The 17,353-nt window shown below is 45.1% G+C and overlaps 1 protein-coding gene across 1 annotated transcript in view; it reads left to right on the top strand.

The window, feature by feature from the left end:
• The window catches only part of LOC140198282 (carnitine O-acetyltransferase-like), a 72,069-nt gene extending 69,666 nt beyond the window's left edge, over positions 1-2,403 (top strand). The window contains exons 13-14 of the mRNA XM_072259342.1: positions 1,018-1,155; positions 1,740-2,403. Coding sequence (XP_072115443.1) covers positions 1,018-1,155; positions 1,740-1,955 — 354 coding nt within the window. The 3' untranslated portion in view covers positions 1,956-2,403. The remainder of the gene's footprint in view (positions 1-1,017; positions 1,156-1,739) is intronic.
• Positions 2,404-17,353: the final 14,950 nt, after the last annotated feature.

Here is a 17,353-nt window from a genome sequence, read left to right as displayed (position 1 = left end):
GTTCTCCTATGGGCCCTTTTTACACACCTGTCCTTGAAAATGTTGTGAATCATGGGAAGTTCACAACTACAGATGCGCTGGGCTGTCCGCACCATTCTCTGCAGAGTCCTGTGATTAAGGGAGGTACAGTTCCCGTACCAGGCAGTGATGCAGCCAGTCAGGATGCTCTCAATTGAGCCCCTGTAGAAAGTTCTTATGATTTGGGGGCCCATTCCAAACTTCCTCAACCATCTGAGGTGAAAGAGGCGCTGTTGTGCTTTTTTCACCACACAGCCGGTATGTACAGACCACGTGAGATCCTCGGTGATGTGGATGCTGAGGAACTTGAAGCTGTTTACCCTCTCAAACCCAGATCCATTGATGTCAATAAGGGTTAGCCCGTCTCCATTCTTCCTGTAGTCCACAACCAGCTCCTTTGTTTTTGCGACATTGAGGGAGAGGTTGTTTTCTTGACACCACTGTGTCAGAGAGATGACTTCTTCCCTGTAGGCCACCTCATTATTGTTTGAGATTAGGTCAATCAATGTAGTGTTGTCAGCCAATTTAATTAGCAGATTGGAGCTGTGGTGGCAATACAGTCATGGGTATACAGGGAGTAAAGGAGGTGACTCAGTACACAGCCCTGAGGGGCAACTGTTTTGAGAGTCAGAAGGTTGGAGGTGAGGGAGTCCATTCTTACAACCTGTCGGCGATCTGACAGGAAGTCCAGGATCCAGCTGCACAAAGTAGGGTGAAGGCAGAGATCTCTAAACTTGTCGAGCCTGGATGGAATTATGGTGTTGAATGCTGAATTGTAGTCCAAGAACAGCATTCTCACAAAAGCATCCTCCTCCTGCTGATGTGTAAGGACGATATGTAGAGCAGTGGCTATTGCGTCATAAGATATTATTGATAAATATAAATAATAGTAGAACAGGATATTATTGATATACAGAGTAATATTGGAACATGGAATATCATTGAAGCTGTGAACACCCTTGATATGTGTCAATTGTACCTGTTTGATTTCACTCGCAGGCATTGAAAGGGTTGGCGATTGATCGGCACCTGTTGGGGCTGAAACTGCAGGCTATTGAAGAAGGGCTGAGTGTGCCGGAGATCTTCATGGACACGTCTTTTGCTGTGGCGACGCACTGGAGACTCTCCACAGGGCAGGTGTGTCTGGGCTATGAGCAGGGAGTTCCACCGCTACCCGTTAGCATCTGCCCTTCATTCCTCTCCATAGATGCTGCCTGACCCGAATTCTTCAGCATTTTGTGTGTGTTGCTCGAGACCTCCAGCATCCGCAGAACCTCTTGTGGTTGGACATCCTTTGATTTTGAGAACCCTCTCTGGGAGGTCTGTGAACAGATGTGTTCTCATATGAGGAACACTGCTGGACCAGATGTGTTTATGAAATAATTGGCTGGTTTCATGGTAGCATGATGGTCAGTGTGAAAGGTTTATTTATTTATTTTATTTATTATTTGGAGACACAGCATGCTAACACGCTCCTCTGGCCTAAACCTGCGCAACCCAGTTGCGCCCATGTTGCGTCTTTGAAACATGGGAGGAGAGCGGAGCACCCGGAGGAAAACCACGTAGTCACGTGAAGAATGTACGAACTCTTCACAGAGAGGGGCAGGAGTTGAACCAGGGTTGCTGGTGCTGTAACAGCAAAAACACTAACCACTTGCTACTGTGGTGCCATTTGAGATTAGAGTGAGTGCTCTTAACGTTGGAACTTTTCTCTTTTATAGGTCTCTTCTAGGGTGGACTGTGTGATGTGTTTCGGCCCCATGGAACCAGACGGGTATGGAGTTTGGTACAATCCTTTGGAAGATCACATCAATTTCTCTGTCTCCGCATTCAATTGCTGCGAAGAGACTCACGCAGAGTCATTTTCAAAATCACTGGAGACGGCCCTCTCAGATTTGCAGAATTTGGTCTTGGGAGCATCTGGTCAGAATTCATAGACAGAGTTGGCCAGGAGCAGCCAGTCTCCTGTACAAAGTCAGAAACGCAGCCATTCACTGCGAGGTCACCTTGCAATCTGAACTAACAAGGTTTATTAAGGCTGATTGTTGCTGGATCAGATGTCCCAGCAACTGAACTAATAGTTGGTATTCATAACAGCGCGATGCAGGAAGCTGTTTACAAGTTTGCTTGCTGTCTCCGTATTCAAAGGTCAAAGTATATTGGTCCCTTAATTTGTTTGAAAAATCCTCAGCTGCATTTCATCTGCATTTTTCTGTTACAAATGAAGTGTGTTAGGATGGAAAAGGTGTGCCTCATTTATTATGCATTGCGTTTGACTCCCTTGCATCGTGTTTCTGGGCACCTTCTCCGACAGCTCAAGATGTGGAGGTACTACCTTCACCGCATAGAACACAGTATATGTGTAATAAAACTGTTACAACTCTACAGAAATTGCAGTTATTTGTTGGATATCGGACTTGCACACATTTTACATCCTCTTAATTGTCTTTTTAACTCAGTGTAGTTTCCCAATGAACAAGCCCCATATCTTTAATTATTTCTATTTCTACCATCAGCCACTGTTTACCCCTTTGCACAAAGTTCAACGTACATTATTATCAAAGTACGTGTACTTTATACAACCTTGAGATTCATCTCGTTACGGGCAGCTACAAAACAAAGAAACACAATAGAATCCAGGAAAAAAACCCACAACCCCACCATAAAGATGGTCAAACATCCAACATACAAGAAAAGAAATCGTGAAAACAATTAAAAAAAAGAACCAATAATACACAGAACATCAGAATGGGGTTTACTGTCACTGGCATGCCTCATGAAATTTGTTAACTTGGCAGCAGCAGAACAATGCAATACATAGTAAGAAAGATAATTCAATAAATCAATTACAGAGAGTAAATATAAAAGAGGTGGGGGCGTGGCACTGCTGATCAGAGATAGTGTCACGGATGCAGAAAAGGAGGAACTCATAGAGGGATTGTCTACAGAGTCTCTGTGGGTGGAAGTTAGGAATAGGAAGGGGTCAATAACCCAAATGGGTGTTTTTTAGACTACCCAATAGTAACAGGGACATCGAGGAGCAGACAAGGGAGACAGATTCTGGAGAAAAGTAATACTAACAGGGTTGTTGAGGTGGGAGATTTCAATTCCCAAATATTGATTGGCATCTCCCTAGAGCGAGGGGTTTAGATGGGTTGGAGTTTTTTAGGTCTGTTCAGGAAGGTTTCTTAACACAATATGTAGATAAACCTACAAGAAGAGAGGCTGTAATTGATCTGGTATTGGGAAATGAACCTGGTCAGGTGTCAGGTCTCTCAGTGGGAGAGCATTTTGGAGATAGTGATCACAATTCTGTCTCCTTTACTATAGCACTGGAGAGGGATAGGAACAGACAAGTTAGGGAAAAGTTTAATTGGAGTATGAGGAACTTGGAAGCGTAAATTGGAAACAGATGTTCTCAGGGAAATGTAGGGAAGAAACGTGGCAAATATTCAGGGGATATTTGCGTGGGGCTCTGCGTAGGTACGTTCTAATGAGACAGGGAAAGGTTGGTGGGGTACAAGGTCCGTGGTGCACAAAGGCTGTTGTAAATCAAGTCAAGAAGAAAAGAAGAGCTTACAAAAGGTTCAAAAAACTAGGTAATGATATGAATCTAGATGACTATAAGGCTAGCAGGAAGGAGCTTAAGAATGAAATTAGGAGAGCCAGAAAGGGCCATGAGAGAATAGGACTAATCAAGTGTGATAGTGGGAAAGTGTGTATGGAACCGGAGGAAATAGCGGAGGTACTTAATGAATACTTTGCTTCAGTATTCACTATGGAAAAGGATCTTGGCGATCATAGGGATAACTTGCAGTGGACTGGAAAGCTTGAGAATGTAAATATTAAGAAAGAGGATATGCTGGAGCTTTTGGAAAGCACCAAGTTGGATAAGTCACCGGTACCAGACAGGATGTACCCCAGGCTACTGTGGGAAGCAAGGGAGGAGATTGCTGAGCCTCTGGGAATGATCTTTGCATCATCAATGAGGATGGGAGAGGTTCCTTAGGATTGGAGGGTTGCAGATGTTGTTCCCTTATTCAAGAAAGGAAGTAGGGATAGCCCAGGAAATTATAGGCCTGTGATTCTTACTTCAGTGGTTGGTAAGTTGATGGAGAAGATCCTGAGAGGCAGGATTTAGAAACATTTGGAGAGGCATAATATGATCAGGAATTGTCAGCATGGCTTTGTCAAAGGCAGGTCGTGCCTTATGAGCCTGATTGAATTTTTTGGGGATGTGACGAAGCACATTGATGAAGGTAGAGCCATAGATGTAGTGTATATGGATTTTAGCAAGGCATTTGATAAGGTTCCCCATGCAAGGCTTATTGGGAAAGTAAGGAGGCATGGGATCCAAGGGGACATTGCTTTGTGGATCCAGAACTGGCTTGCCCACAGAAGGCAAAGAGTGGCTGTAGACGGGTCATATTCTGCATGGAGGCCGGTGACCAGTGGTGAACCTCAGGGATCTGTTCTGGGACCCTTACTCTTTGTGATTTTTATAAATGACCTGGATGAGGAAGTGGAGGGATGGGTTAGTAAATTTGCTGATGACACAAAGGTTAGGGATGTTGTGGATGGTGTGGAGGGCTGTCAGAGGCTACAACGGGACATTGATAGGATGCAAAACTGGGCTTAGAAGTGGCTGATGGAGTTCAACCCAGATAAGTGTGAGGTAGTTCATTTTGGTAGGCCAAATATGATGGCAGAATATGGTATTCACGGTAAGACTCTTGGCAGTGTGGAGGATCAGCGGGATCTTGGAATCCGAGTCCATAGGATACTCAAAGCTGCTACACAGATTGAATGTGTGGTTAAGAAGGCATACAGTGCATTGGCCTTTATCAATCATGGGATTGATTTTAAGAGCCAGAAGGTAATGGTGCAGCTATATAGGACCCTGGTCAGACTCTACTTGGAGTACTGTGCCCAATTCTGGTTGCTTCACTACATAAAGGACGTGGAAACCATAGAAAGGGTGCAGAGGAGATTTACAATGTTGTTGCCTGGATTGGGGAGCATGCCTTATGAGAATAGTTTGAGTGAACTCGGCCTTTTCTCCTTGGAGCAGCGGAAGATGAGAGGTGACTTGATAGAGGTGTACAAGATAATGAGAGGCATTGATCGTGTGGATAGTCAGAGACTTTTCCCCGGGGCTGAAATAGCTAGCATGAGAGGGCACAGTTTTAAGGTGCTTGGAAGTAGGTGCAGAGGAGATGTCAGGGGTAATTTTTTTTATGCAGAGTGGTGAGTGCGTGGAGTGGGCTGCCGGCAGCGGTGGTGGAGGCAGAAACAATAGGGTCTTTTCAGAGACTCCTGGGTGGGTACATGGAGCTTGGAAAAATGGAGGGCTATGGGTAAAGCCTAGGTAGTTCTTTGGCACAGCTTTGTGGGCCAAAGGGCCTGTATTGTGCTGTATGTTTTCTATGTTTCTATATAAATGTATATGGAATCGATTAAGAATAGTGCAAAAAAAAAACATGTATTTTAAAAAAGTGAGTTAGTGTTCATAGGTTCAGTGCCCATTTAGGTATCAGATGGCAGAAGGGAAGAAGCTGTTCCTGAATCGCTGAGTGTGTGCTTTCAGGCTTCTGAAACTCCTTCGTGATGGTAACAATGAGAAGAGGGCACATCCTGGGTGCTGGGCATCGCTCCTTGAAGGTGTCTTGGATTCGATGGAGGCTGGTCCCAAGATGGAGCTAGTTTTACATCTTTCTATAGCTTCTTTTGACCCTGTTCAGTAGCATCCCCCCTCCCCACTAGACAGTGTGCGGCCTGACAGAACACTCTCCTCAGTATGTTCTAGAAGTTTTCGAGTGTTTTAGTTGACAAACCCAAACTCTTCAATCTCCTAATGAAATGTGGCCACTACCTTGCTGCCTTTACAGCTGAATTGATATGTTGGGACCAGGTTAAATCCTCAGAGATTTTGACACCCAGGAACTTGAAATTGCTCACTCTCTTCACTTCTGCCCCTCTATGAGGATTGGTTCGTGTTCCCTCATCTTGCCCTACCTAAAGTCCACAATCAGCACTTTCGTCTTACTGACATTGAGTACAAGGTTGTTGCTGCAACACCACTCAACTAGCTGGTATATCTCGCTCCTGTATACCCTGTCATCTCCATCTGAGGTTACACCAACAATGGTTATATCGTCAGCAAATTTTCAGTGGTATTTGAGCTATACTTAGCCACACAGTCATTGATATAGATGGAGTAGAGCATTGGGCTAAGCACACACCCCCGACGTGTGCCAGTGTTGCCTGAAAGTAAGGAGGAGATATTAGATAGATAGGTAGATACTTTATTGATCCCAAAGGAAATTACAGTGTCACAGTAGCATTACAAGTGCACAAATACAAATATGAGAAGAAAAGTAAAAAGAATACAAACCACAAACAGTCTAACAGGAAGGGGACATCACTGCTCTGGCTACAGGTTGACGCATTATGGAACTTAATGGCTGAGGGTAAGAATAAACTCGTGCTCTTAGGAACAGTGCAGCTGTCTTAGACTATTACCGAAATTGCTCCTCTGTTCAGCCAAAGTGGCATGCAAAGGGTGAGAAACATTGTCCAGAATTGCCAGGACTTTCCACAGGGTCCTTTGTTCTACCTCAGCCCCCAGTGTGTTCAGTTTGACTTCTATAACAGAGAAGTCAAAAAACATGACCCTCACAGTGCTCGCTGGCTTGTCCAGGTGGGCGTAGACAGGGTTCAGCATGTAGACGATGGCATCCCCAACTTCCAGTCGGGGCTGGTAGGCGAACTGGAGGGGGATCTAAGTGTGGCCTGACCACAGGCCGGAGCAGCTCCAGAACAAGTCTCTCCAGGGTCTTCATGATGTGGGAGGTCATTGCCACCAGTCTGTAGTTATTGAGGCTGCCGGGGCGCGGCGTCTTCGGCACCGAGACGAGGCAGAACGTCTTCCACAGCACAGGAACCCTCCGGAGACTCAGGCTCAAGTCTTGTTTTGGTGTTCCACTCAAGTCCGTCCTCTCGGTGCACAGTGCACCTGAGTACTCTCAGGATTATCACCAATCCGCACAGGTTGTGGCCGTCCGGTTAGGAAGTCGAGGATTCAGTTGCAGAGGGAGATACAGAGGCCCAGGTTCCGTAGCTTATTGATCAGGACTGGGAGAATGGTGCTGTTGAATGCTGCGTTATAGTTAACAAACAGCATCCTTACATAGGTGTTTGGATTGTCCAGGTGTCTTAAGGCTGAGTGAAATGAACTGCAGAAGTGAGTCCACAGCCACAGACCCCGTTCATCCCTGAGGTGAAGCTGCAGGCCAATGGCTGTAGGCCACAGTGGCAACGTTGGTTCAGCGCTGACGAGTAAAGCCTCACAGAGCAGTGAACTGAACACCAGTTCATCTTTCGGATACACTGTATGTCCTTGGACGTTCAGCTCCCAATGGCAGCCATCCTTTAGCCAAGTTTCAGAGATGTCCACAACATCAGCTGAATTTTAAGATCATCCATTTTATTTCTTATGCTGTGTGCATTCAAATACAACTCTCAGTCCAGTACTTGCTGCTTTCTGTTATAACTGCACCATGCCTCTATTGCCCTGTAACTCATTCCACTGGCTGTGATTATGCCTCATCTCCTGTCTGTTCTTTCTATAATCTCTGTTGCACACTATCTTTGATTTATTTGTTTTTTCCCCTTCCTCACTCCGGTTCCCATCCCCCTGCCAAATTAGTTTAAACCTTCCCGAACAACTCTATTAAACCTGCCTGTTAGGATATTGGACCCCTTTGGGTTCAGGTGTAACCCATTCTTTTTGTACAGGGTTCCCCGTGTAAATGGGGGAAGAGCTACCGCACTGAAGAGGAAAAAATATCCTGCGCTTGGGCGTGTTCAACGGCGGTGTGCAGAACAGTCCGTCTAGGGCACCTTCCAGAGGGCAACGGTACAATTGGCTTCTCCGGGAGACTGCTCCAAATGTATGGGATCAGTTCCCGGGGAAGGTTTCAAAGCCAGCGACCTATACTGGATTATCTCTACAGTTGGGTCCACGGGGGCTTCTATTTCCATACTTAGTGAGCTACAGGGAGAGGCGGCGGTGCCGGGTCGAGCCGAATTGGAACAGAAACCTCTCCTGCTTGGGCTCAAAACCCTGTTTGAACAAAACTCTGTCTGAGTCCATTGGCTGTCCTTTCCAATCCCCAGCACAGTTTCACTCTCACCATCCCGCCCATTTATTGCATCCATTTTTGCGGAATATTACATATTTTTTTCTTTTACCCCCGTGGGATTACTGTTCCCCCTCCTGGGGGGTGTTCCCTCGCCCCACACTGAAGAAGGCACATTGACCCAGGACAAATTGACCCATGAGGGGCGGGGTTCTGCTCCCGGCCGGAGGGGAAGCGGCTGCTCCCGGAATTGATCAGTGCGTGGGGCTCGGGAACATAATACTGCGGGGGCCTGGACAAAGTGGGTCACTTTCCTACTTCCCAGTGGTGGAGGGGGGGGGGCGGTCAGTGAAAGGGAGAGCCGCTGCCCGGTTGACCACAGCAGTAATTCCAGGTCCTACCCCAATTCGGGAGGGACGAGCCTCGTCGCTCTGGGAATGGGGACAGCGGCAGCTCCCTCAGGTCCATGATCTGACCCTTGATGCGAATTAAATCGGCTGCGAAGAGTACGAACGGCCTGGTTGGGCTGAATGGCCTGTTGCTTGGCGTTTGTAAGTTCTGAAGCTCTGGTAAGCATGCATTTTGGGACTTTTATGACAATGACTGTGGCCTAGTCTATGAGCCCGCCACTGAACATTAGGTCAGGGTCTCCATGGTACCAATACAATTGAAAGAGTGCAGAGAAAATCAAAAGGATGTGCCAGGACTTGAGTTCCTGAGTTGTAGAAAAGGGTTGAATAGGTTAAGACTATTCACTGGAGTGTAGCAGAGGGGGTGGGGGGGGAGAGATTTGAAATTATGAGAGGTTTAGATAGGGTTTTATCCCACTGAGGTTGGATGATACTAGAATGAGAGGGAGAAAATTTACCAGGGTTAAGGGAGAAAGGTGAAATGTTTAGGGGGAACTTTTTCACCCAGAGGATTTACCAGGGTTAAGGGAGAAAGGTGAAATGTTTAGGGGGATCTGTTTCACCCAGAGGATGGTAAGAGTGTGGAAACAGCTGCCAGCAGAAGTTGGGGACGTGAATTTGATGCAACATTCAGGTACATGGATGGGAGGGGTAGAGAGGGTATTGGTCCAGGTGTGGTAGATGGATGCAGGCAGAATACCAGTTCAGTATAGAGTAAGTGGGCCAAGCGGCCTGTTTCTTTGCTGTAGTGATCAGTGACTCTAGCTGTAGTTAACCTTATGGAGGTCCTCTCTCCACAGGCTCTAGATAGGGGGGTAACTTTTTCCTTTCTCCAGCCTCCTCCCACGTCACTTCTCTGAGGCAATCCACCACTGACATTTGATAAACTCCTGATCCCAAAGACTCACTTTCACATTGGCCATGTGATCCCATTTGCCTCCCTCCCAGACCCTTTGCCTTCTTTTTCTGGGCAAAAATTAAAAAAATGTTTAATTCATCTCTCCGCTGGATTTCTGGCGCCAGCCCGTCCACTGTCGAGGACGTATATACAGAACAAGGCCAGTAACATCATGAGGGATCCCACCCTTCCTGCTCATGGACTGCTTGTCCCACTCCCATCAGGGAGGAGGCTACTAGCACGTATCCCAGCGTCACCAGACCGCAAGCAGTAAGGCTGATCAACACCTCCATCCACTAACCCACTTCTCCATCAGTACTTCATTATTTCCCATCAGTCACCTTATGCACAGACACTCCTGTACCTAGCTTCACTTTATGGACAATCAATCTAGGTATACAAATTATCTTACATCTTTATCTTTATTGTGTTTTTTAATGATTTTTGTATTCCTTATCGTACTTTTTCTGTGCTGCATGGGACCTGTAGTAATGATTATTTTGTTCCCCTTTACACTTGTGTACTGGAAATGACACTGAGCAATCTTGAATCTTGCCTTTTCAGGTTATAGCAACAACTCGTATTTTATCTCTGATAGCATTGACTTCTCCAACTTTCGGTAATTTCCAGCCCTTTCCATTCTTTCCTCATTCTGGTTTTCCTCTTATCCTTTTTCTTTTCCTCATCCGCCCGTCAACTCTTGTCTGGTGCCCCTCATCCTTCCCCTTCTCCTATCAGATTTCATTTTCTTTAGCTCTTTACCTCTTTTGTCGATCACAGACTCTAAACGGGACTCAACAATATTTTTATACTGTTGCAACGTGACTTGCCAACTTTTAAACTCAGCACTCCAACCGATGATTGCAAATAAGCTGGTTGTCTTCTTTACCACTCTATCCCCTTGTGTGGCCAAAGCACAAGGTAGAAATATCTAAACGTGAGAGTCTGCCAATTCAGCAGTGTCATGAGGAGAAGGTATCAGTTTGAAACTGTTTTCTTCATATGGGCAAGGATTGACTTTAATTCAGAGATTGGCAGTTTTTATAAAGGGATATATTGAATGCGTAGCCCTGGGTTACATAAGGGTTACACAGTACTTCTGAGAATACTTTAAACTGAATTCTTTGAAAATTGGAAAAGAACAACTTTTCTCCAAAATATTTTATGAGGATGGGTTGAACAAGCTGTTTCTTTTCTCTTTGGGACAAAGGAGGATAAGAGGTGACTCGGTAGAGGTGTACAAGGTGGTAAGAGGCAGATATCGAGTAGACAGCCAGAGACTTTTCCCCAGGGCCAAAATGACTAATACAAGGGGCAAAATTTGAAGGTAATTGGAGAAAAGCCTAGAGTGGATACCAGAGATAAACTTTACACAGAGAGTGGTAAGTACATGGAAGGCCGACGGGGTGATGGTAGAGGCAGATACATTTGGGGCAGTTGAGTGATTCTTAGATAAGCACACAGGTGAGAGAGAAGTGGAAGATAATGTAAGAGGGAAGAGTCAGATTGATCTTGGAGTACAATGAAAGGTCAGCACAACATTGTGGGCAGAAGGGCCGTACTGTAGTGTTCCATGTTCTATGTTCTGTGGGCTAAAATAGCAATGTGGATTAGCTGAAAGGTGGTGAGGATGGAAGATAAGGAGTTGTTGTTATCAGCTAGGACAGCATAATAAGTGTTTGTTTCAATGCAGCCCCAGGAGGCATCTGGAAATGTTCTGAAAGAAGAAAGTTGTCGGTGTTGCATTTATGTTGGCAATTTGACATTATCCTTACGAGAAACGTTTTTTCTATAGGGAATCAATTCTTTACAGTGATGGAAAGAAGCTGCCCCAGAATTTTGTTTGTATTCTGCATTCTTCAAACAGCCTTATCAGGTAAGTTTTCTGACGTTGACATGAATTGTATTTTTTTGCTGTAACAATATTAAACATGTATTTTTGAAAAAGCTGAATTGTTTCAATTCAGATTATTTTTGTGCACTGTGCAGTGGAATCTCATCAGATAAACAGTTGCCAATCACAAATTACTGTATCTATAACTAAATTTGATATTTTTGCCTCGGATCCTCTGTGAACGAATTCCAGTCAGTCAGTGGGGCACAGACCCAAGCTGTTGCGTTCAACTTTGTTTCTTGATGCTTGTTTGGCAGTAGATGACATTTGGCTCCCACTCAGAAGCCGGTCTTCACTCTGCTTTGTGTGATCACGGAGCATTGCACCCACAATTTTGTGCTGACCTTTCCACCTAGATCCATCTAACTCTTCCCTCCTAAATAACCCTGGATTTTCCTATCATCCATCTACCTATTTAAGAGTCCCTTAACTGTCCCTAATGTATCGTACCTCTGTCACCACCCCAACACACCACTCTCTACGTAAAAACACTACCTATGACACAAGAACATAAGAAATAGCAGGAGTCGGCCACCCTTCCCATCGAGCCTGCCCCACCATTCAATAAGATCATGGCTGATCGGTCCGTAAACTCAGCTCCATCTACCTGCCTTTTCTCCATAACACTTAATTCCTTACTTTGTAAAAACCTATGTAACTGTTTCTTAAATATATTTAGTGAAGAAGCCTCAACTGCTTCCCTGGGGAGAGAATTCCACAGTTTCACCACTCTTTGTGAAAAACTGTTTCTCCTCATCTCCGTCCTAAATCTTCTCCCCTGAATCTTGAGGCAATGTCCCCTAGTTCTAGTCTCACCTACCAATGGAAACAACTTTCCTACTTCTATCTTATCTATCCCTTTCAAAATTTTGTATGTTTCTATAAGATCCCCTTTCATTCTTCTGAACTCCAGAGAGTATATTCCCAGGCGACTCAATCTCTCTTCATAAGTTAACCCCTTCATCTCTGAAATCAACCTGGTGAACCTCCTCTGCACTGCCTCCAAAGCCAGTATATCCTTCCTCAAGTGTGGACACCAGAACTGCACACAGCACTCCAGGTGTGGCCTCCATTTGCAACATGACCTCCCTGCTCTTGAATTCATTCCCTGTACGTTTTCTTCCAATCACCTTAAAATTGTGCTCCCTCCTATTAGCCATTTCCACCCTGGGAAAAGGCCTCTTGCCATCCAGTTCATCGATGCCTCTTATCATTTTGTACACCTCCACCAAGTCACATCTCATCCACGTTTGCTTCAAAGAGAAACGACCTATTCTGGAAGAAAATTAAGCTTGAGAATTAAAGGTTAACAAAATCATGAGAATAGGGTGAGATATAGATTCTGTCTAATTGTACTAATTAGCAAAGTCCTGTTAGAAATGAAGAACTGACAAAGCAAGGAAGTTGTGTGTAAGGAGTATCCCTTAACCCTTCAAGTCTACGTGGCTAATGGCTTGGTTTCTTCTAATTAATGGGCAACTGATTGGTAGGTGGGAACCCTATGTGTAAGGTAAGAAAGCATCCAAAACCTTGTTGATAAGGCCTAAGCAGGAACTCTTGACCCCTGAAATCTGCAGGTACTTAATGGTCTAAAAGACTAAGATTGTACTCACTTTTGCAGAATCCTAATTGGCTGTCCGTGATCACATAGTAAAGTAATTAAACAGAATATCGGATTCTGTGTCTTCGTTTAAGTCTAATCGGCGATAGTAAATTTCTCTGACTCCTATCCTCATAAAAACGTGGTGTCCTATTCACGTGATCTACAGGTCTCGAAAGGCAGCGACACTACAGTGCTGAGAATGGACAGAATGTGGGCTGTGGAAAAAGTATACAAAACAAATAAACAAACATAGCTTGGAGGACAAGGTCACAGAGTGTATTTAGGACAGTTTTGTAGAAAAATATCTTGCAGAAGGAACCAAGGATGAGGCTATTTAGATCTGAGCATTTGTAACCAGAGAGGTGGGATCTCATTGCAAGAGTGATCATAAACTGATAGATTTTTATAATCATTTTGAAAGTGAGAAAGTTAGATATGACACTTGTTTATTAAACTTTATAAATGGTAAGTACAAGGAAATGAGAGTCAGGTATAATATCACCACTGTATGTCATGAAATCTGTTACCTTGTAGCAGCAGTACATTGCAATACATAAGATTGAAACTTATAAATTACAGTAAGTGTATATATATTTTAAAAATTAAATAAGTAGTTCAAAAAGAGAGGGAAAAATATACTAAGACAGTTCATCAGCACCTCACCTGTGAGTCTGTTGGGGTCTTATACTGTGTCCCGTGCTCCTGTATAAGACCCAACATAGATTGGGAGACAGCTTTAGCGAGCATCTATCCTTCGGCCACCAGAAGAAGCAGGATCTCCCAGTGGCCACTCATTGTAATTCCACTTCCCATTTACATTCCGACATGTCCATCCATGGCCCTTACTGTCACGATGAGGCCACGCTCAGGTTGGAGGAACAACAACTTGTGTTCTATCTGCGTAACCTCCAAACCGATGGCATGAACATCAATTTCTTGAACTTCTGGTAAAGTCCACACTTCCCCACCATTCCACATCCCCTTTTTGCTCTCTCACCTTATTTCCTTGCCGCCCATTGCCCCGCTCCGCAGGTGCTCCTCTCCCCCTCTTTCTTTCCTCCATGGCCTCTGTCCTCTCCTCTCAGACTCCCCTTTCTCCAGCCCTGTAATTCTTTCATCAATCCACTTCCCTGCTTTTTCAACCCTCCCCCTCCCAGTTTCACCAATCACCCGGTGTTTCCCTTTCCCCTCCACCCCCCTTTTAAATCTACTCTTTTTTTCCTCCAGTCCTGCTGAAGGGTGTCGGCCCGAAATGTCTTTTTTTAATCAATTTTTTAATGCATTTCTACATAGAACTACAGGAAAAAAAACAACAAAATGGAGATTTATACAGTGTGAAACAAACAAATCCAATATGTAATTCATAACAATAAGAAAAAGCACCCAAAAGAGAATTATGTAAAATTAGTATCCACCCCAACCTCCCGCTGGGAAAAAAAACCCAGGCCAACTATTTCTGTGTGTAAAAGAAAAAAATAATCAGAGCATTCAACCCTAGAGAACTGTAAATATATATAAGAAAAAAGAAAGTATAGTGTAATTCACAACAAAAAAACATACAACTTACAAAAAAAAGCTGAAAATAAAGGATTGTAGCATACCAAAAAAAAAAGGATAGAAAGGCCGGAAATGTCGATTGTACTTTTTTTCCATGGATGCTGCCTAGCCAGTTGAGTTCCTCCCGCATTTTGTCTGTGTGGCTCGGTTAGTTCATGGGTTCATCGCCCATTCCAAAATCTGACGGTGGGCAGGAAAGGACTGTTCCTGAAATGTTGAGTGTGTGTCTTCAGGGTCCCGTACCTCCTCCCTGATGGTAGCAATGAGAAGAGGGCGTGTCCTGGTTGATGGGGGACCTGGATGATTCTTTTTGAGGGATCGCCTGTTGAACGTGTCCTGGTTGCTGGGGAGGCGGGTGCCCGTGATGGAGCTGGCTGTGTTGTGAAGATGCTCTCTCTAAATTATCTGACCCTGGCCTCTCAGATCCAAAATCCTCTTCCTGACAGTTGTCACCCCAACCCAGTCTGTATATCCTCCACGTGACCACGTGAGGTTGCTATGTGTACTCCAGTTTCCTCTCGCATCCCAAAGACACGGGTTAGGGTAAGCGCATTGTGGGCATGCTGTGTCGGCACCAGGAGCACGGTGACACATGTGGGCTGCCCCATCACAGTCCCTGGATTGTGTTGGTCGTTAACACAAATCGGTGCATTTCACTGCATGTTTCCACGTACATGTATTAAATAAAGATAATGATCGGTTTTAAATCTTCTATATTTTACTAGTGAAGATTCATGTCGTGGGACCAGAAATTTCCCCTGTCGTCTCAGTGGGTGAAGATGTCGTGCTGGAGTGCAGAACGGAACCAAGCGTGTCTCTGATGGGCATGGAGGTTCGGTGGTTTAAAAGTGACTTTTCAGCACCAGTGCATTTGTACACCGCTGGCCGTGATCAGCCCACCGTACAGGACGCAGCTTACAAAGGCAGGACGGAGCTTTACAGAGAAGAGTTTCCTCGTGGGAATGCCTCTCTCAAACTGAAGAACGTAAATGCACATGACAGTGGGGAATATAGGTGCTTCATTGACTACAAAGATGACTACGATGAAACAAAGATCTTGCTAACAGTTGGAGGTCAGACAATTTTCAAAAAGATTTTTAAAAAAATAGAAACGTATAACTAATTTGTTAGCAAACTTGGACTAACCGAAGACCAACTCCAAAACTGAAAAGTAATGGCAAATATATCATGGCTATTCTTTGATATTCAATTCATAATCTGTTTTGGTGGTTGGTTTGGGAGCGTATGTTTACCAGGATTATCTTTCCTTCTCTTCATATTAGTGCACAGTTCACCAGTGGTTTAAACCTCACCTCAATGACTTCCCGTGTCCACACTCCTCCTCACAGCATCTTCACTCCATCTGCCACAACAGGCGGGATGTCCCAGTGACCACCCATTTTAATTGCTTTTCCCACTCTTGACATGTCACTCCATGGCTGTGATGAGGCCTCTCTCAGGTTGGAGGAGTAGCACCTCATACTCTGTCTGGGTAGCCTTCCCTCTTGAATATCTCCCCCCTCCTCCTCCCCTTTTTTCTCTGTTCCCCGTTCTGGTTGCCCACTCAATCCTTTTCTTCTCCTCGCCTGCCCAAAACTTCCCTCTGATGCCCCTCAGCTTCCCTTTCTCCCATGGATCAGTCCTCTCTTATCAGATTCCATCTTCAGCCCTTTATCTTTTCTGCCTAACACCTCCCAGCTTCTTAATTCACCCTCCCACAACCAGCCACCTTCCCTCTCACCTGTCTCCTGCCACTTGCCAGTTTGTACTTTTCCTCCTCCTCCAGTCTCTGGTTTCTCTTCCCTCCCATTCCATCCCTGGTGAAGGGTCTTGGCCTGAAATGTCGACCATTCATTCACCTCCGTTGATGCTGCCTCACCTGCTGAGTTTCTCCAGCATTTTTGTGTGTGCTGCTTGAGATTTCATAGAAACATAAAGGCTTGCAAGACTATGGATCTGCACCTGGAAAGTCTTCACTCTCCAGGGCGCAGGCTTGGGCAAGGTTGTATGGAAGAACGGCAGTTGCCCGTGCTGCAAGTCTCCCCTCTCTACGACACCCAAGGGAAGGGCAAGGGCTGATACAGCTTGGCATCAGTGTCGTCGCAGAGCACTGTGTGGTTAAGTGCCTTGCTCAACGACACAACACGCTGCCTCGGGTGGGGCTCGAACTCACGACCTTCAGATCGTTAGTTGAATGCCTTAACCATTTGGCCATGTGCCCACACGCATAGAAACATAGAAAACCTACAGCACAATACAGGCCCTTCAGCCCACAAAACTGTGCTGAACGTGTCCCTACCTTAGCAATCACAAGGCTTACCCATAGCCCTCTATTTTTCTAAACTCCAGGTACCTATCCAAAAGTCTCTTAAAAGACCCTATCGTATCCACCTCCACCACCATTGCCAGCAGCCCATTCCACGCACTCAACACTCTCTGCGTTAAAAAAAACTTACCCTGATGTGTCCTCTGTTTATATTCCCAAGCACCTTAAACCTGTGCCCTCTTGTGGCAGCCATTTCAGCCCTGGGAAAAAGCCCCCAACTATCCACATGATCAATGCCTCTCATCATCTTATACACCTCTATCAGGCCACCTCTCATCCTCCTTCGCTCCAAGGAGAAAAGGCCAAGTTCACTCAACTTTTCTTCATAAGGCATGCTCCCCAACCCAGGCAACATCCTTGTAAATCTCCTCTGCACCTTTTCTGTGGTTTCCACATCCTTCCTGTAGTGAGGCGACCATCTGCAGAATCTCTTGTTTGTACATTGAGTGCCTTTCCTTGTTCGTGAAAAGTCCAAAGTAAATTTATTATCAAAGTACAAGTATGTC

This window comes from Mobula birostris, chromosome 5, assembly GCF_030028105.1.
Source record: "Mobula birostris isolate sMobBir1 chromosome 5, sMobBir1.hap1, whole genome shotgun sequence".
Lineage (NCBI taxonomy): Eukaryota > Metazoa > Chordata > Chondrichthyes > Myliobatiformes > Myliobatidae > Mobula > Mobula birostris.
The sequence above is the reverse complement of the archived record's forward strand: the minus strand, read 5'-3'. Positions and strand labels throughout refer to the sequence as shown.